Genomic DNA, 20,534 nt, shown 5'->3' with positions numbered 1-20,534 from the left:
CATAAGAGACTATATAAAAATCTATTTAAGCCTTTGGCCTCTAGTTATCAAGCCGTCTACTTTACCTGCCATCGCCGGTTCAATACGCCCGCCTAAGCTCGCCTACCATCGCTGCCGCAGACCTGAATACGTTCGCCTAAGTTATCAAAAAAGCTGTCAAAAAGCCGCACACCAAATACGGGGCGATGAGCAGCGGACTGTGATAGTTATCACTCATCTGATCTCGCTGCTCTTCGGCTTTTTCACAGCTTTATTGCTAGCCTGTCACTAAGCACCCACACTAACTACACTGTTCTACCCCCTATACCGGCGCCCGCCGCAACTCAATAAAGTTATTAACCCCTAAACCGCCGCTCCTAGACCCCGTCGCAACTCTTATAAATGTATTAACCCCTAAACCGCCGCTCCCGGACAACGCCGCCACCTACATTATACCTAGTAACCCCTATCCTGCCCCCCCTATACCGCCGCCACCTATAATAAAGTTATTAACCCCTATCCTGCCGATCCCGGACCTCGCCGCAACTAAATAAATAGTTTAACCCCTAAACCGCCGCTCCCGGACCCCACCGCAACCTATATTAAACCTATTAACCCCTAATCTGCCCCCCCTACACCGTCGCCACCTATAATAAATTTATTAACCCCTATCCTGCCCCCCCTACACCGCTGCCACTGTAATAAAATTATTAACCCCTAAACCTAAGTCTAACACTAACCTTAACACCCCCTAACTTAAATATGAATTAAATAAATCTAAATAATATTTCTCTTATTAACTAAATTAATCCTATTTAAAACTAAATACTTACCTTTAAAATAAACCCTAATATAGCTACAATATAAATAATAATTATATTGTAGCTATCTTAGGATTTATTTTTATTTTACAGGCAACTTTCAATTTATTTTAACTAGGTAGAATAACTATTAAATAGTTATTAACTATTTAATAGCTATCTAGCTAAAATAAAGAGAAATTTACCTGTAAAATAAAAACTAACCTAAGTTACAATTACACCTAACACTACACTTTACTTTAATAAATGAATCCTATTTAAAACTAAATACTTACCTGTAAAATAAACCCTAAGATAGCTACAATGTAATTAATAATTATATTGTAGCTATTTTAGGGTTTATATTTATTTTACAGGTAACTTTGTATTTATTTTAACTAGGTACAATAGCTATTAAATAGTTAATAACTATTTAATAACTACCTAGCTAAAAGAAATACAAAAACAGAATTTATGTTTACCTGATAAATTACTTTCTCCAACGGTGTGTCCGGTCCACGGCGTCATCCTTACTTGTGGGATATTCTCTTCCCCAACAGGAAATGGCAAAGAGCCCAGCAAAGCTGGTCACATGATCCCTCCTAGGCTCCGCCTACCCCAGTCATTCGACCGACGTTAAGGAGGAATATTTGCATAGGAGAAACCATATGGTACCGTGGTGACTGTAGTTAAAGAAAATAAATTATCAGACCTGATTAAAAAAACCAGGGCGGGCCGTGGACCGGACACACCGTTGGAGAAAGTAATTTATCAGGTAAACATAAATTCTGTTTTCTCCAACATAGGTGTGTCCGGTCCACGGCGTCATCCTTACTTGTGGGAACCAATACCAAAGCTTTAGGACACGGATGAAGGGAGGGAGCAAATCAGGTCACCTAAATGGAAGGCACCACGGCTTGCAAAACCTTTCTCCCAAAAATAGCCTCAGAAGAAGCAAAAGTATCAAACTTGTAAAATTTGGTAAAAGTGTGCAGTGAAGACCAAGTCGCTGCCCTACATATCTGATCAACAGAAGCCTCGTTCTTGAAGGCCCATGTGGAAGCCACAGCCCTAGTGGAATGAGCTGTGATTCTTTCGGGAGGCTGCCGTCCGGCAGTCTCGTAAGCCAATCTGATGATGCTTTTAATCCAAAAAGAGAGAGAGGTAGAAGTTGCTTTTTGACCTCTCCTTTTACCGGAATAAACAACAAACAAGGAAGATGTTTGTCTAAAATCCTTTGTAGCATCTAAATAGAATTTTAGAGCGCGAACAACATCCAAATTGTGCAACAAACGTTCCTTCTTTGAAACTGGTTTCGGACACAGAGAAGGTACGATAATCTCCTGGTTAATGTTTTTGTTAGAAACAACTTTTGGAAGAAAACCAGGTTTAGTACGTAAAACCACCTTATCTGCATGGAACACCAGATAAGGAGGAGAACACTGCAGAGCAGATAATTCTGAAACTCTTCTAGCAGAAGAAATTGCAACTAAAAACAAAACTTTCCAAGATAATAACTTAATATCAACGGAATGCAAGGGTTCAAACGGAACCCCCTGAAGAACTGAAAGAACTAAATTGAGACTCCAAGGAGGAGTCAAAGGTTTGTAAACAGGCTTAATTCTAACCAGAGCCTGAACAAAGGCTTGAACATCTGGCACAGCGGCCAGCTTTTTGTGAAGTAACACAGACAAGGCAGAAATCTGTCCCTTCAGGGAACTTGCAGATAATCCTTTTTCCAATCCTTCTTGAAGGAAGGATAGAATCCTAGGAATCTTAACCTTGTCCCAAGGGAATCCTTTAGATTCACACCAACAGATATATTTTTTCCAAATTTTGTGGTAAATCTTTCTAGTTACAGGCTTTCTGGCCTGAACAAGAGTATCGATAACAGAATCTGAGAATCCTCGCTTCGATAAGATCAAGCGTTCAATCTCCAAGCAGTCAGCTGGAGTGAAACCAGATTCGGATGTTCGAACGGACCCTGAACAAGAAGGTCTCGTCTCAAAGGTAGCTTCCAAGGAGGAGCCGATGACATATTCACCAGATCTGCGTACCAAGTCCTGCGTGGCCACGCAGGAGCTATCAAGATCACCGACGCCCTCTCCTGATTGATCCTGGCTACCAGCCTGGGGATGAGAGGAAACGGCGGGAACACATAAGCTAGTTTGAAGGTCCAAGGTGCTACTAGTGCATCCACTAGAGCCGCCTTGGGATCCCTGGATCTGGACCCGTAGCAAGGAACTTTGAAGTTCTGACGAGAGGCCATCAGATCCATGTCTGGAATGCCCCACAGCTGAGTGACTTGGGCAAAGATTTCCGGATGGAGTTCCCACTCCCCCGGATGCAATGTCTGACGACTCAGAAAATCCGCTTCCCAATTTTCCACTCCTGGGATGTGGATAGCAGACAGGTGGCAGGAGTGAGACTCCGCCCATAGAATGATTTTGGTCACTTCTTCCATCGCCAGGGAACTCCTTGTTCCCCCCTGATGGTTGATGTACGCAACAGTTGTCATGTTGTCTGATTGAAACCGTATGAACTTGGCCCTCGCTAGCTGAGGCCAAGCCTTGAGAGCATTGAATATCGCTCTCAGTTCCAGAATATTTATCGGTAGAAGAGATTCTTCCCGAGACCAAAGACCCTGAGCTTTCAGGGATCCCCAGACCGCGCCCCAGCCCATCAGACTGGCGTCGGTCGTGACAATGACCCACTCTGGTCTGCGGAATGTCATCCCTCGTGACAGGTTGTCCAGGGACAGCCACCAACGGAGTGAGTCTCTGGTCCTCTGATTTACTTGTATCTTCGGAGACAAGTCTGTATAGTCCCCATTCCACTGACTGAGCATGCACAGTTGTAATGGTCTTAGATGAATGCGTGCAAAAGGAACTATGTCCATTGCCGCTACCATCAACCCGATCACTTCCATGCACTGAGCTATGGAAGGAAGAGGAACGGAATGAAGTATCCGACAAGAGTCTAGAAGTTTTGTTTTTCTGGCCTCTGTCAGAAAAATCCTCATTTCTAAGGAGTCTATTATTGTTCCCAAGAAGGGAACCCTTGTTGACGGAGATAGAGAACTCTTTTCCACGTTCACTTTCCATCCGTGCGATCTGAGAAAGGCCAGGACAATGTCCGTGTGAGCCTTTGCTTGAGGAAGGGACGACGCTTGAATCAGAATGTCGTCCAAGTAAGGTACTACAGCAATGCCCCTTGGTCTTAGCACAGCTAGAAGGGACCCTAGTACCTTTGTGAAAATTCTTGGAGCAGTGGCTAATCCGAAAGGAAGCGCCACGAACTGGTAATGTTTGTCCAGGAATGCGAACCTCAGGAACCGATGATGTTCCTTGTGGATAGGAATATGTAGATACGCATCCTTTAAATCCACCGTGGTCATGAATTGACCTTCCTGGATGGAAGGAAGAATAGTTCGAATGGTTTCCATCTTGAACGATGGAACCTTGAGAAACTTGTTTAAGATCTTGAGATCTAAGATTGGTCTGAACGTTCCCTCTTTTTTGGGAACTATAAACAGATTGGAGTAGAACCCCATCCCTTGTTCTCTTAATGGAACGGGATGAATCACTCCCATTTTTAACAGGTCTTCTACACAATGTAAGAATGCCTGTCTTTTTATGTGGTCTGAAGACAACTGAGACCTGTGGAACCTCCCCCTTGGGGGAAGTCCCTTGAATTCCAGAAGATAACCTTGGGAGACTATTTCTAGCGCCCAAGGATCCAGAACATCTCTTGCCCAAGCCTGAGCGAAGAGAGAGAGTCTGCCCCCCACCAGATCCGGTCCCGGATCGGGGGCCAACATTTCATGCTGTCTTGGTAGCAGTGGCAGGTTTCTTGGCCTGCTTTCCCTTGTTCCAGCCTTGCATTGGTCTCCAAGCTGGCTTGGCTTGAGAAGTATTACCCTCTTGCTTAGAGGACGTAGCACTTTGGGCTGGTCCGTTTCTACGAAAGGGACGAAAATTAGGTTTATTCTTTGCCTTGAAAGGCCGATCCTGAGGAAGGGCGTGGCCCTTACCCCCAGTGATATCCGAGATAATCTCTTTCAAGTCAGGGCCAAACAGCGTTTTCCCCTTGAAAGGAATGTTAAGTAACTTGTTCTTGGAAGACGCATCAGCCGACCAAGATTTCAACCAAAGCGCTCTGCGCGCCACAATAGCAAACCCAGAATTCTTAGCCGCTAACCTAGCCAATTGCAAAGTGGCGTCTAGGGTGAAAGAATTAGCCAATTTGAGAGCATTGATTCTGTCCATAATCTCCTCATAAGGAGGAGAATCACTGTCGACCGCCTTTATCAGCTCATCGAACCAGAAACATGCGGCTGTAGCGACAGGGACAATGCATGAAATTGGTTGTAGAAGGTAACCCTGCTGAACAAACATCTTTTTAAGCAAACCTTCTAATTTTTTATCCATAGGATCTTTGAAAGCACAACTATCCTCTATGGGTATAGTGGTGCGTTTGTTTAAAGTGGAAACCGCTCCCTCGACCTTGGGGACTGTCTGCCATAAGTCCTTTCTGGGGTCGACCATAGGAAACAATTTTTTAAATATGGGGGGAGGGACGAAAGGAATACCGGGCCTTTCCCATTCTTTAGTAACAATGTCCGCCACCCGCTTGGGTATAGGAAAAGCTTCTGGGAGCCCCGGCACCTCTAGGAACTTGTCCATTTTACATAGTTTCTCTGGGATGACCAACTTGTCACAATCATCCAGAGTGGATAATACCTCCTTAAGCAGAATGCGGAGATGTTCCAACTTAAATTTAAATGCAATCACATCAGGTTCAGCTTGTTGAGAAATGTTCCCTGAATCAGTAATTTCTCCCTCAGACAAAACCTCCCTGGCCCCATCAGACTGAGTTAGGGGCCCTTCAGAAATATTAATATCAGCGTCGTCATGCTCTTCAGTATCTAAAACAGAGCAGTCGCGCTTACGCTGATAAGTGTTCATTTTGGCTAAAATGTTTTTGACAGAATTATCCATTACAGCCGTTAATTGTTGCATAGTAAGGAGTATTGGCGCGCTAGATGTACTAGGGGCCTCCTGAGTGGGCAAGACTCGTGTAGACGAAGGAGGGAATGATGCAGTACCATGCTTACTCCCCTCACTTGAGGAATCATCTTGGGCATCATTGTCATTGTCACATAAATCACATTTATTTAAATGAATAGGAATTCTGGCTTCCCCACATTCAGAACACAGTCTATCTGGTAGTTCAGACATGTTAAACAGGCATAAACTTGATAACAAGTACAAAAAACGTTTTAAAATAAAACCGTTACTGTCACTTTAAATTTTAAACTGAACACACTTTATTACTGCAAATGCGAAAAAACATGAAGGAATTGTTCAAAATTCACCAAATTTTCACCACAGTGTCTTAAAGCCTTAAAAGTATTGCACACCAAATTTGGAAGCTTTAACCCTTAAAATAACGGAACCGGAGCCGTTTTGAACTTTAACCCCTTACAGTCCCTGGTATCTGCTTTGCTGAGACCCAACCAAGCCCCAAGGGGAATACGATACCAAATGACGCCTTCAGAAAGTCTTTTCTAAGTATCAGAGCTCCTCTCACATGCGACTGCATGCCATGCCTCTCAAAAACAAGTGCGCAACACCGGCGCGAAAATGAGGCTCTGCCTATGCTTTGGGAAAGCCCCTAAAGAATAAGGTGTCTAAAACAGTGCCTGCCGATATTATTATATCAAAATACCCAGATAAAATGATTCCTCAAGGCTAAATATGTGTTAATAATCAATCGATTTAGCCCAAAAAAAGTCTACAGTCTTAATAAGCCCTTTTTGAAGCCCTTATTTACAATCGTAATAAACATGGCTTACCGGATCCCAGAGGGAAAATGACAGCTTCCAGCATTACATCGTCTTGTTAGAATGTGTCATACCTCAAGCAGCAAGAGACTGCTCACTGTTCCCCCAACTGAAGTTAATTGCTCTCAACAGTCCTGTGTGGAACAGCCATGGATTTTAGTGACGGTTGCTAAAATCATTTTCCTCATACAAACAGAAATCTTCATCTCTTTTCTGTTTCTGAGTAAATAGTACATACCAGCACTATTTCAAAATAACAAACTCTTGATTGAATAATAAAAACTACAGTTAAACACTAAAAAACTCTAAGCCATCTCCGTGGAGATGTTGCCTGTACAACGGCAAAGAGAATGACTGGGGTAGGCGGAGCCTAGGAGGGATCATGTGACCAGCTTTGCTGGGCTCTTTGCCATTTCCTGTTGGGGAAGAGAATATCCCACAAGTAAGGATGACGCCGTGGACCGGACACACCTATGTTGGAGAAATTACCAGTAAAATAAATCCTAACCTAAATTACAATTAAACCTAACACTACACTATCATTAAATAAATTAAATAAATTAAATACAAATACCTACAAATAAATACAAATAAATACACTAACTAAAGTACAAAAAATAAAAAAAGAACTAAGTTACAAAAAATAAAAACATTATAAAAATATTACAACAATTTTAAGCTAATTACACCTACTCTAAGCCCCCTAATAAAATAACAAAGCCCCCCAAAATAAAAAAAAATCCCTACCCTATTCTACATTTAAAAGATATCAGCTCTATTACCTTACCAGCCCTTAAAAGGGCCTTTTGCGGGGCATGCCCCAAAGAATTCAGCTCTTTTGCCTGTAAAATAAAAATACAACCCCCTCCAACATTAAAACCCACCACCCACATACCCCTAATCTAACCCAACCCCCCCTTAAATAAACCTAACACTACCCCCCTGAAGATCTTCCTACCTTGAGTCGTCTTCACTCAGCCGAGCCGAATTCTTCATCCAATCCGGGCGATGTCTTCATCCAAGCGGGGGCTGAAGAAGTCCATCATCCGGCTGAAGTCTTCATCCAAGCAGGGGCTGAAGAGGTCCATCATCCGGCTGAAGTCTTCATCCAAGCGGGGGCTGAAGAGGTCTTTCATCTGGCTGAAGTCTTCTATCAAGCGGCATCTTCAATCTTCTTTCTTCCGGCTCCATCTTCATCCCGCCGACGCGGAACATCCTTCCTCCACGACGAACTCCCGACGAATGAAGGTTCCTTTAAATGACGTCATCCAAGATGGCGTCCCTCGAATTCCGATTGGCTGGTAGGATTCTATCAGCCAATCGGAATTAAGGTAGGAATAATCTGATTGGTTGATGGAATCAGCCAATCAGATTAAAGTTCAATCCGATTGGTTGATCCAATCAGCCAATCAGATTGAGCTTGCATTCTATTGGCTGTTCCGATCAGCCAATAGAATGCGAGCTCAATCTGATTGGCTGATTCCATCAGCCAATCAGATTATTCCTACCTTAATTCCGATTGGCTGATAGAATCATATCCAGTCATTCCTCTACGTCATATCCAGTCATTCTCTTGCACCTAACTAAAGATAGGACGTGTGAGAGGACTGTGGTGTGTTAAACTTAGTTTTTATTTCTTCAATCAAAAGTTCGTTATTTTAAACGGCACCGGAGTGTGTTGTTTGTTCTCAGGCAGCATTAGAAGAAGAATCTGCCTGAGTTTTCTATGATCTTAGCGGTCGTAACTAAGATCCACTTGCTGTTCTCGGCCATTCTGAGGAGTGAGGTAACTTTAGAACAGGGGAGAGCATGCAGGGCCCACCTGCAAGGAGGTATGTGCAGTAAATTATTTTCTAAGGAATGGAATTGACTGAGAAAATACTGCTAATACCGATGTAATGTAAGTGCAGCCTTAAATGCAGTAGTAGCGACTGGTATCAGGCTGATAAGCATGTATGTATACTCTGAGGTATTTCTGGGGAATGGAATTTCACTAAGAAAATACTGTCAATATTAAAGTAATATTTGAGCCTGCACTGCAGTGAAAGCGACTAGCAGCAGGCTTATTAATAACACTTCATAATTTTCCATTTTAAAACGTTTACTGGCATGTTAATCGTTTTTTCTGAGGTACTTGGTGATAAAACTTTATGGGCATGATTTTTACCACATGGCTGTCGTTTTTTTCTGCATAAAAACAGTTTACTGAGCTTCCCCACTGTTGTAATATGAGTGGGAGGGGCCTATTTTAGAGCTTTATTGCGCAGTAAAAATTTAGTCACAGTCTTCCTATTTCTTCCTCCATGATCCAGGACGTCTCTACAGAGCCCAAGGGTCTCCAAAACTAGTTTTGAGGGAGGTAATCAGTCACAGCAGACCTGTGACAGTGTGTTTGACTGTGATAAAAACGTTTATTATTTCAACTGTTATCCGTTTTGGGTATTAAGGGGTTAATCATCCTTTTGCTGGTGGGTGCAATCCTCTGCTAACTTTATACATTTTCTGTTAAAATGTGGTTGTTTTAACATATTTGGTTCATTGTTAATTCAACTGTGTCACATTTTTATGTTTCTTAAAGGCGCAATAGCGTTTTTTATATAGCTTGTAAATTTATTTAAAAGTTTTTTCCAAGCTTGCTAGTGTTATTGCTAGTCTGTTTAAACATGTCTGACACAGATGAATCTGTTTGTTCACTATGTTTAAAGGCCAATGTGGAGCCCAATAGAAATTTGTGCACTCAATGTATAGATGTTACTTTGAATAAAAGTCAAACTTTATATGTTAAAAGAATATCACCAGACAACGAGGGGGAAGTTATGCCGACTAACTCTCCTCACGTGTCAGTACCTTCGCCTCCCGCTCAGGAGGTGCGTGATATTGTGGCGCCAAGTACATCAGGGCGGCCCATTCAAATCACTTTGCAAGACATGGCTAATGTTATGACTGAAGTACTATCTAAATTGCCAGAATTAAGAGGTAAACGCGATCACTCTGGGGTAAGAACAGAGTGCGCTGATAATAGTAGAGCCATGTCTGATACTGCGTCACAATTTGCAGAACATGAGGACGGAGAGCTTCATTCTGTGGGTGACGGATCTGATCCAAGTAAACTGGATTCAGAGATTTCAAATTTTAAATTTAAGCTTGAGAACCTCCGTGTATTACTAGGGGAGGTATTAGCGGCTCTGAATGATTGTAACACGGTTGCAATTCCAGAGAAAGTATGTAGGCTGGATAAATATTTTGCGGTACCGGCGTGTACTGACGTTTTTCCTATACCTAAAAGGCTTACAGAAATTGTTAACAAGGAGTGGGATAGACCCGGTGTGCCCTTTTCACCCCCTCCTATATTTAGAAAAATGTTTCCAATAGACGCCACCACACGGGACCTATGGCAGACGGTCCCTAAGGTGGAGGGAGCAGTTTCTACTCTGGCTAAGCGCACCACTATCCCGGTGGAGGATAGCTGTGCTTTTTCAGATCCAATGGATAAAAAGTTAGAGGGTTACCTTAAGAAAATGTTTGTTCAACAAGGTTTTATATTACAACCCCTTGTATGCATCGCGCCTGTCACTGCTGCGGCGGCATTCTGGTTTGAGTCTCTGGAAGAGACCCTTAGCACAGCTCCATTGGATGAGATTATGAACAAGCTTAAAGCCCTTAAGCTAGCTAATTCATTTATTTCTGATGCCGTAGTACACTTAACCAAACTTACGGCTAAGAACTCCGGATTCGCCATTCAAGCGCGAAGAGCGCTGTGGCTTAAATCCTGGTCAGCTGATGTGACTTCTAAATCTAAATTGCTTAATATTCCTTTCAAAGGGCTGACATTATTCGGGCCCGGCTTGAAAGAAATTATTGCTGACATTACTGGAGGTAAGGGCCATGCCCTGCCTCAAGACAGGGCCAAACCAAAGGCTAAACAGTCTAATTTTCGTGCCTTTCGTAACTTCAAGGCAGGAGCAGCATCAACTTCCTCCGCTCCAAGACAGGAAGGAACTGTTGCTCGCTACAGACAGGACTGGAAACCTAACCAGTCCTGGAACAAGGGCAAGCAGGCCAGAAAACCTGCTGCTGCCCCTAAGACAGCATGAAGTGAGGGCCCCCGATCCGGAAACGGATATAGTGGGGGGCAGACTTTCTCTCTTTGCCCAGGCTTGGGCAAGAGATGTCCAGGATCCCTGAGCGTTGGAAATCATATCTCAGGGATATCTTCTGGACTTCAAAGCTTCTCCTCCACAAGGGAGATTTCATCTTTCAAGGTTATCAGCAAACCAGATAAAGAAAGAGGCGTTTCTACGCTGTGTACAAGACCTCTTACTAATGGGAGTGATCCACCCAGTTCCGCGGTCGGAACACGGGCAAGGATTCTATTCAAATCTGTTTGTGGTTCCCAAAAAAGAGGGAACCTTCAGACCAATCTTGGACTTAAAGATCCTAAACAAATTCCTAAGAGTTCCATCGTTCAAAATGGAAACTATTCGAACCATCTTACCCATGATCCAAGAGGGTCAGTACATGACCACAGTGGATTTAAAGGATGCCTACCTTCACATACCGATTCACAAGGATCATTACTGGTATCTATGATTTGCCTTCCTAAACAGGCATTACCAGTTTGTAGCTCTTCCCTTCGGGTTAGCTACGGCTCCAAGAATCTTTACAAAGGTTCTGGGCTCTCTTCTGGCGGTACTAAGACCGCGAGGCATAGCGGTAGCTCCGTACCTAGACGACATTCTGATACAAGCGTCAAGTTTCCAAACTGCCAAGTCTCATACAGAGTTAGTTCTGGCATTTCTAAGGTCGCATGGGTGGAAGGTGAACGTAGAAAAGAGTTCTCTATTGCCACTCACAAGAGTTCCCTTTCTAGGGACTCTTATAGATTCTGTAGAAATGAAAATTTACCTGACGGAGGACAGGTTATCAAAACTTCTAAATGCTTGCCGTGTCCTTCATTCCATTCAACACCCGTCAGTGGCTCAGTGCATGGAGGTAATCGGCTTAATGGTAACGGCAATTGACATAGTACCATTTGCGCGCCTGCATCTCAGACCGCTGCAATTGTGCATGCTAAGTCAGTGGAATGGGGATTACTCAGATTTGTCCCCTCTGCTAAATCTGGATCAAGAGACCAGAGATTCTCTTCTATGGTGGCTTTCTCGGCCACATCTGTCCAAGGGGATGCCCTTCCGCAGGCCAGATTGGACGATTGTAACAACAGACGCCAGCCTTCTAGGTTGGGGCGCAGTCTGGAATTCCCTGAAGGCTCAGGGATCATGGACTCAGGAGGAGAGACTCCTTCCAATAAACATTCTGGAATTAAGAGCAATTTTCAATGCTCTTCTGGCTTGGCCTCAGTTAGCAACTCTGAGGTTCATCAGGTTTCAGTCGGACAACATCACGACTGTGGCTTACATCAACCATCAAGGAGGAACAAGGAGTTCCCTAGCGATGATGGAAGTCTCAAAGATAATTCGCTGGGCAGAGTCTCACTCTTGCCACCTGTCAGCGATCCACATCCCAGGCGTGGAGAACTGGGAGGCGGATTTTCTAAGTCGCCAGACCTTTCATCCGAGGGAGTGTCAACTTCATCCGGAGGTGTTTGCCCAACTGCTTCATCATTGGGGCAAACCAGATCTGGATCTCATGGCGTCTCGCCAGAACGCCAAGCTTCCTTGTTACGGATCCAGGTCCAGGGACCCGGGAGTGGTGCTGATAGATGCTCTGACAGCACCTTGGGTCTTCAACATGACTTGTGTTTCCACCTTTCCCGATGCTTCCTCGATTGATTGCCAGGATCAAACAGGAGAGAGCATCGGTGATTCTAATAGCGCTTGCGTGGCCACGCAGGACCGGGTATGCAGATCTAGTGGACATGTCGTCCTGTCCAACATGATCACTGCCTCTGAGACAGGACCTTCTGATTCAGGGTCCTTTCAAACATCCAAATCTAATTTCTCTGAGGCTGACTGCATGGAGATTGAACGCTTGATTCTATCAAAGCGTGGATTCTCGGAGTCAGTCATTGATACCTTAATACAGGCTAGGAAACCTGTTACCAGGAAAATTTACCATAAAATATGGCGTAAATACTTATATTGGTGCGAATCCAAGAGTTACTCATGGAGTAAGGTTAGGATTCCTAGGATATTGTCTTTTCTACAAGAGGGTTTAGAAAAGGGTTTATCTGCTAGTTCGTTAAAGGGACAGATTTCAGCTCTGTCTATCCTTTTACACAAACGTCTGGCAGAAGTTCCAGACGTTCAAGCTTTTTGTCAGGCTTTGGCTAGGATTAAGCCTGTGTTTAAGACTGTTGCTCCACCGTGGAGCTTAAACTTAGTTCTTAACGTTCTGCAAGGTGTTCCGTTTGAACCCCTTCATTCCATCAATATCAAGCTGTTATCTTGGAAAGTTCTGTTTTTAATGGCTATTTCCTCGGCTCGAAGAGTCTCTGAGTTATCGGCCTTACATTGTGATTCTCCTTATCTGATTTTTCATTCAGACAAGGTAGTTCTGCGTACTAAACCTGGGTTCTTACATAAGGTAGTCACTAACAAGAAAATCAATCAAGAGATTGTTGTTCCATCATTGTGCCCTAACCCTTCTTCAAAGAAGGAACGACTTTTGCACAATCTGGACGTCGTCCGTGCCCTGAAATTTTATTTGCAGGCAACTAAAGATTTTCGTCAAACTTCTTCCCTGTTTGTCGTTTATTCTGGACAGAGGAGAGGTCAAAAAGCTTCGGCTACCTCTCTCTCTTTTTGGCTTCGTAGCATAATACGTTTAGCCTATGAGACTGCTGGACAGCAGCCTCCTGAAAGGATTACAGCTCATTCTACTAGAGCTGTGGCTTCCACTTGGGCCTTTAAGAATGAGGCCTCTGTTGAACAGATTTGCAAGGCTGCAACTTGGTCTTCACTTCACACTTTTTCAAAATTTTACAAATTTGACACTTTTGCTTCTTCGGAGGCTGTTTTTGGGAGAAAGGTTCTACAGGCAGTGGTTCCTTCCGTGTAAAGATCCTGCCTGTCCCTCCTGTCATCCGTGTACTTTTAGTTTTGGTATTGGTATCCCATAAGTAATGGATGACCCGTGGACTGACTACACTTAACAGGAGAAAATATAATTTATGCTTACCTGATAAATTCATTTCTCCTGTAGTGTAGTCAGTCCACGGCCCGCCCTGTTTTTACGGCAGGTCTAAATTTTAATTAAACTCCAGTCACCACTGCACCCTATAGTTTCTCCTTTCTCGTATGGTTTCGGTCGAATGACTGGATAGGACGTAGAGGGGAGGAGCTATATAGCAGCTCTGCTTGGGTGATCCTCTTGCACTTCCTGTTAGGGAGGAGTTATAATCCCATAGGTAATGGATGACCCGTGGACTGACTACACTACAGGAGAAATGAATTTATCAGGTAAGCATAAATTATATTATATATATATATATATATATACTGTATATAATATATATATATATGATTACTGTTCATTTAAGTGCTCAACAAACATGGGAGTAACACATACAGGGACAGTCAACATCAGGATTTTTGTTGTTTTAAAATACAGATAATCCCTTAATTACTCATTCCCCAGTTTTTGCATAACAAACACAGTTATAATAATATGTTTTACTTCTGCGATTACCTTGTATCTAAGCCTCTGCAGACTGACCCCTTATTTCAGTTCTTTTGACAGACTTGCATTTTAGCCAATCAGTGCTCACTCCTTGGTAAATTTATGTGCATGAACTCAATGTTATCTATATGAAACACATGAACTAACGCCCTCTAGTGGTAAAAAACTTTCAAATGTAGAGGCGATCCTCAAGGTCTAAAAAATTACCATATGAACCTCCTAGATTTAGCTTTCAACTAAGAATACCAAGAGAACAAAGCAACATTGGTGATAAAAGTAAGTTGGAAAGTTGTTTAAAATTACATGCCCTATTTGAATCATGAACGTTTTTTTGGACTTGACTGTCCCTTTAAGTTTAATTCATTGCTTCATTCATCCTAAATAATGTAATGTTTATTTGTAAAAAATTTGTAAAAAATTGGCTTTACTATTTGTAGCATGAACGGCATCTTGACAACTAATGCACTTTCATCAGTAGTAATTCTGCATTATACAAAACAATTATCAACTACTGATTGCTGATATATACTCATTATAACATATATTACCTGAACTTTATTTTTTCTTAAAATGCAAAACAAAACATGATCAAACATAAATATAACTTCTGCTCTCTTGTCTATCTGTGAGCAGTGACTACATTAAGAATTTCTAAGCGCTCATGTTGAAAGAAAACATGTGTTTGCTGTTTTTGTTTCTACTTATGTTTACTTTGATTTAACAAATATTTTTTTTTTACTAAAGGAGCAATGTTTCATATCCCTTTAATTTTAAAGTTTCACAACTCAGTACCAAGAAAATATCCAAAAAGCACAAAAATTGTAAATTCTCACCTGGAATAAGGATGGTTTGAAGGGGACGAACTTCCACCCCTTGAGTAGGGTACTGCAGAGGAGAGTTGGCCTTTGCAATAATAAGCTTATCTGTCGGATTGTAAATTCTAAAGATAAATAAAACAAGATAAATAAGTAAGAATGCAATACTCTAAAATATAAATATTAAGCTAGATTACAAGTGGAGCGCTAATTTATCGCGTGCCTGCAAACGGGCAAATTTGTGTTAGCAATTAGCACTCAGAAAATTAACCAGAGATCAGATATCTGGATAATTTTCTAAAAGTGCCCCAAAATAAAGGGTCTTTTAGTTATTTATGGTAAAAAAACTACTGCATTAGGCATTTTTTAGGGGTTAAAAGTGGCCGGTGGGGTGTTAGAAAAAAAAAAATACAGTGCCTTTACATTGCGGTATATACACATGTTAACACATAAATATATATGTTTATATTCATAAACATATATATTTAAAATTACTGCCCATCACTGTGCAACTTCTCATGCCATGTCTGAAGACACAAGAACGAGGCTCCCATTGGAGCCTCTGGAAGCAACCTCTATTGAGCGCAGATATTGCACTTTCGAAAGTGCAATTTTGTGCTCCACTCGTAATCTGGCCCTAAATTACTACAAGGAAAGCATACGCTGATTTGTTCGTTGACATGAAATAATGCACCTTTTCTCTTTTTTTCTTGTTTGCCCCAGAGGCAGAACTTGAACATTGGATTGCAAGTTAGCTGCAGGGAAAAAAGGAAGTTTTTAAATTGTATCTTGAATACTTTGTATCCTTTGCTCTTGGTCTAACATTATGTAGGTAAAACTGTAGTAAATGTGCATCACTTACAAGAACATCTTGCATTCTGGAGTCACAGCTTTACCGACTAGGAGATGCCAGGGGGCAGGCTTGAAACAAACCCTGAGAGCCAGTCATCAATCAATGCTCTGCAGCTTTGCAGTAGTGCTCCATAGTTGACTGTTCTCTAAGGAAAATTAACAGAGTTCCACCAGAGCACAGTGCTGTTTGAAGAGAACAGCCAGGATGTCGTGCAGCGCTGCAAAGCAAAAGCACTTACAGTTCCTGCATGTGTCCTGTTTATTCTGAAGACATACTGCATTTTCTGCAATAACATCTCAGATAACATGTTCTGCCTTGGGGCTATTAGCCATTAAAAAAAATCGCTGTCACATCACTATTCTTCTATAATTGATTATAGGTATTTATCTGTGCTTTCATCTAACCTACCAAGAAACTGCTACCTTACAGGAATTTAAAGGACTTGGATCTCACAGACTTCTCAACGCAACTGAATCCTCTGCTTATTGACATTTCTTCACTCTCTTGCCCAAACTTCATTGCTTTACAGTACAATTCGGCGCTAAAATCAACACTTGACATAGCTGCACCCTCCACTGCTCGTCGTACATCAATCACTCGACGGCAACAGTGACATACCAAACAGACCAGATATCTTCAGCGATGTTCACTGGCTGCTGAACGGCAGTGGAGGAAATCACTCACCTGTGCTGATTTCCGGCATTATAAATTCATCCTTAAGTCCTACAACTCTGCGCTCAGCCTGGCCAAACAAGTCTATTTTTACACTCTTGTGTCATCTCATGCATATAACCCCAGAAAGATGTTCTCAACCTTTAACTCCCTTCTACATCCGCCTGCACCCCTGCCCACTACCAACCTCACTGCTCAGATTATTGCTGATCACTTCAAAAATAAAATTGACACCATTAGGAAAGAGATCTGCACCTCACACCCTTCAAACCCAGCAATCCTACCCAGCCCTTTCGATTAACTAAACTCTATGCTACTTCCCCACTGTAACAGAGGAAGAAGTCTCTGTACTCCTATCCTTGGCTCATCTCACAACCTGCTCACTCGACCCTATTGCTTCACAACTTCTTCCCTCTCTCTCTGCATCACTAAACCCTACCCTAACTCATCTCTTTAACCAATCTCTCACCGCTGTCACATTTCCGGATACATTCAAGCATGCGTCAATCATACCAATCCTAAAAAAGACCTAGTTTGACCCCTCAACTCCTTCTAACTATCGACCGGTCTCCTTACTTTCCTTTGCTTCAAAATTATTGGAATGACTGGTCTACAATCGGCTAACTCAATTTCTCACAACTAAGGGGCCCATTTATCAAGCTCCGAACGGAGCTTGTGGGCCCGTGCTTCTGGCGAGTCTTCAGACTCGCCAGAAACAGCAGTTATGAAGCAGCGGTCTAAAGACTGCTGCTCCATAACCCTGACCGCCTGCTATGATGAGGCTGATAGGAAACGCCGCAATTCAACCCGATCGAATACGATCGGGTTGATTGACACCTTCCTTCTGGCAGCCAATTGGCCGCGAGTCAGCAGGGGGCGGCGTTGCACTAGCAGATCTTGTGAGCTGCTGGTGCAATGCTGAATACAGAGAGCGTATTGCTCTCCGCATTCAGCGAGGTCTTGCGGACCTGATCCGCACTGTCGGATCAGGTCCGCAATACCTTTGATAAATAGGCCCCTAACTCTTTACTTGATCCACTACAATCTGGTTTACGCCCTAAACACTCAACAGAAACTGCTCTTGCTAAAGTAACAAATGACCTGTTATCAGATAAAGCAAAAGGCCACTACTCCTTACTAATTCTTCTTGACCTATTCGCTGCTTTTGACACAGTCGACCATCCTCTCCTCCTAAAAATACTACATTCATTTGGCATCCAAGACACAGCCCTCTCCTGGTTTGCCTCATATCTCTCAAACCGCTCGTTTTCAGTTTCCTTTAACAACATATCTTGCGATCCTATGCCTCTCTCAGTTGGAGTACCGCAAGGCTCTTTCTTGGGTCCCTTGCTTTTCTCTCTCTATACATCCTCCCTTGGAAAACTTATAGCCTCCTTTGGATTCCAGTACCACTTATATGCTGATGATACCCAAATCTATCTTTCCTCTCCTGATATCTCTCCCTCTTTACTTAACCAGATTTACAACTGCCTCTCTGCAATTTACTTTTGGATGTCTTCACACTACCTCCAACTCAATCTGTCTAAAACTGAGCTGCTTCTTATTCCCCCCTCTTCGAGACATCCAACACCTGACATTTCTCTGACAGTTGGAGACTCTATTCTCAACACCTCACCCCAGGTTCGCTGTCTTAGGGTCACACTAGACTCAAAGCTCACATTCAACCCACATATAAAAGCGCTTACCAAATCCTGCCATTCACACCTACGCAACATTTCCAGAATTCGTCCCTTCCTTACTCAAAAAACAACATAAATACTTATTCATTCCCTCATTTTGTCACGCATTGATTACTGCAACCTACTACTAAATGACCTTCCAAAACACCACCTCTCCTCCCTCCAATCTATTATGAATGCTTCAGCTAGACTCATCCAACTAAGTAGTTGATCTACATCAGCGACTGCCAGTCTCTACACTGGCTCCCCATACACTCCAGAATACAGTTTAAAGTATTAACCCTAACTTACAAAGCACTAAACAGTCTAACTACCAACTATATTTCCTCTCTTATTGTGAAATATTCCCCATCCCGTCCTCTTCGATCAACCTCTGGCCTACGTCTCTCCACTCCTGTTATCTCTACGTCCCACTCCCGCCTCCAAGACTTCGCACGTTCTGCTCCTGTCCTCTGGGACTCTCTACCCCGCTCCATAAGACTGTCTCCAACCTTGTATAGCTTCAGACGCTCCTTGAAAACCCACCTATTCAGAGAGGTGTACCATATCTCCTCCATCCCTCATCCGAACCAAACTAATACATGAACTGCCTGACTCACTACTGCAACTAAAACTGATGTAACAAGCTACCCCAACCTTATGTCTCTGCACCCTAAACCTGTAGACTGTGAGCTCTCCGGAGCAGGGCCCTCTTCCTCCTGTACCAGATTTGTTTAGTTTTATGTTTTGTATTTTTATCAAACTGTTGTCATTGTATACCCCTATCATTGTACCCAGCGCTACAGAATTTGGCGGCGCTATACAAAAAAAACATAATAATAATAACCTACTAGCAACCATTTTCTGAGCTTTAATGAAATAACATAAATTATGCTTACCTGATAATTTAATTTCCATCTGTACGAGGAGAGTCCACGGCTTCATTCATTACTTGTGGGAAATACAGAACCTGGCCACCAGGAGGAGGCAAAGAGACCCCAGCCAAAAGCTTAAATACCTCCCCCACTCTCCTCATCCCCCAGTCATTCTGCAGAGGGAACAAGGAACCGTAGGAGAAATATCAGGGTATAAATGGTGCCAGAAGAAGAACAAAATAATTTTAGGTCCGCCCAATGGAGAACTGGACTCTCCTAGAAGTTCTAGGATGTTAATAGGAAGAAGCGACTCCTCCCGATTCCACCTGCCCTGTGCCCTCCTGGCACCCCAAACAGCTTCCCATCCTGAGAGGCTCGAGTCCGTAGTCACAATCTCGCCGTTCCATTGCCTCAGCATGCACAACTGAAGAGGTCGTAGATGGAACCTGGCGAATGGAATGACATCTATACTGCATACCATGAGCCCAATCACCTCCATTCACTGGGCCGCAGATGGCCTTGAGGAGGTCTGAAGGGCAAGACAGCTGGAGGCAATTTTGCAATGTCTCTGGTCTGTCAGACATATCTTCATTATCGTGCCCAGGAACTCCACTCTGGTACTGGGAACCAGAGAACTTTTTCCTGAGTTTATCTTCCATCAATGAGATTGAAGAAGAAGTAGAAGAGCTCTCGAATGGTCCTCTGCCGGCCGGCAGGACAGAGCCTGGACAAGAATGTCATCCAGATAAGGTGCTACTGCAATACCTACGCTCCCAAAATCTTCGTAAAGACTCTTGGAGCAGTAGCCAGACCGAACGGGAGAGTTACAAACTGGAAGTGCTGTAAGCATCCTTCAAGTCTATAGTAGTTATGAACTGAACCTCTTGAACTAAGGGCAGATTAGACCTTATCGTCTCCATCTTGAACGATGGGACCGACAGAAACTTGTTTAAGTACTTTAGGTCTAGAATCGGGCGAAACGTGCCCTCCTTCTCGATAGATTTGACAAGAGGAATCTGCCCCTGGGAGGGTGTGTCTTGAAACCTATCCTGTAACCCTGGGCAATAACCTCCAGAACCCAAGGATCCTGCACGTCTCTCAACCAAGCCTCAGCGAAAAGAGATAGTCTGCCCCCTACAAGATCCAGAGACGGATCGGGGGCCGCCCCTTCATGCCGATTTTGTCTCGGCAGGCTTCTTGCTCTGCTTGGCTTTATTCCAAGACTGAGATGGTTTCCAAGATCCCTTGGACAGCTCGGGCTTTGCGGTAGGCTGCTGTCATTGGGACTTGTCCGAACGAAAGGGACAAAAATTAGGACCCTTAGGTTTATTCTTCTTATCCTGCGGTAGAAAGGCACCCTTGCCCCCCGTGACCGTGG

The 20,534-nt window shown here is 43.2% G+C and overlaps 1 protein-coding gene across 1 annotated transcript in view; it reads right to left on the bottom strand.

Annotated features, from left to right (window-relative positions):
- Window positions 1-20,534, bottom strand: part of LOC128643634 (beta-1,4 N-acetylgalactosaminyltransferase 1-like) — a gene marked incomplete at its 5' end in the record, with an annotated part of 135,695 nt that overhangs the window by 100,556 nt on the left and 14,605 nt on the right. Inside the window, one exon of the mRNA XM_053696467.1 lies at window positions 15,096-15,202. Within this exon, the coding sequence (XP_053552442.1) occupies window positions 15,096-15,202 (107 nt within the window). The remainder of the gene's footprint in view (window positions 1-15,095; window positions 15,203-20,534) is intronic.

Source organism: Bombina bombina, unplaced genomic scaffold (genome assembly GCF_027579735.1).
Source record: "Bombina bombina isolate aBomBom1 unplaced genomic scaffold, aBomBom1.pri scaffold_838, whole genome shotgun sequence".
Classification (NCBI taxonomy): Eukaryota; Metazoa; Chordata; class Amphibia; order Anura; family Bombinatoridae; genus Bombina; species Bombina bombina.
The sequence above is the reverse complement of the archived record's forward strand: the minus strand, read 5'-3'. Positions and strand labels throughout refer to the sequence as shown.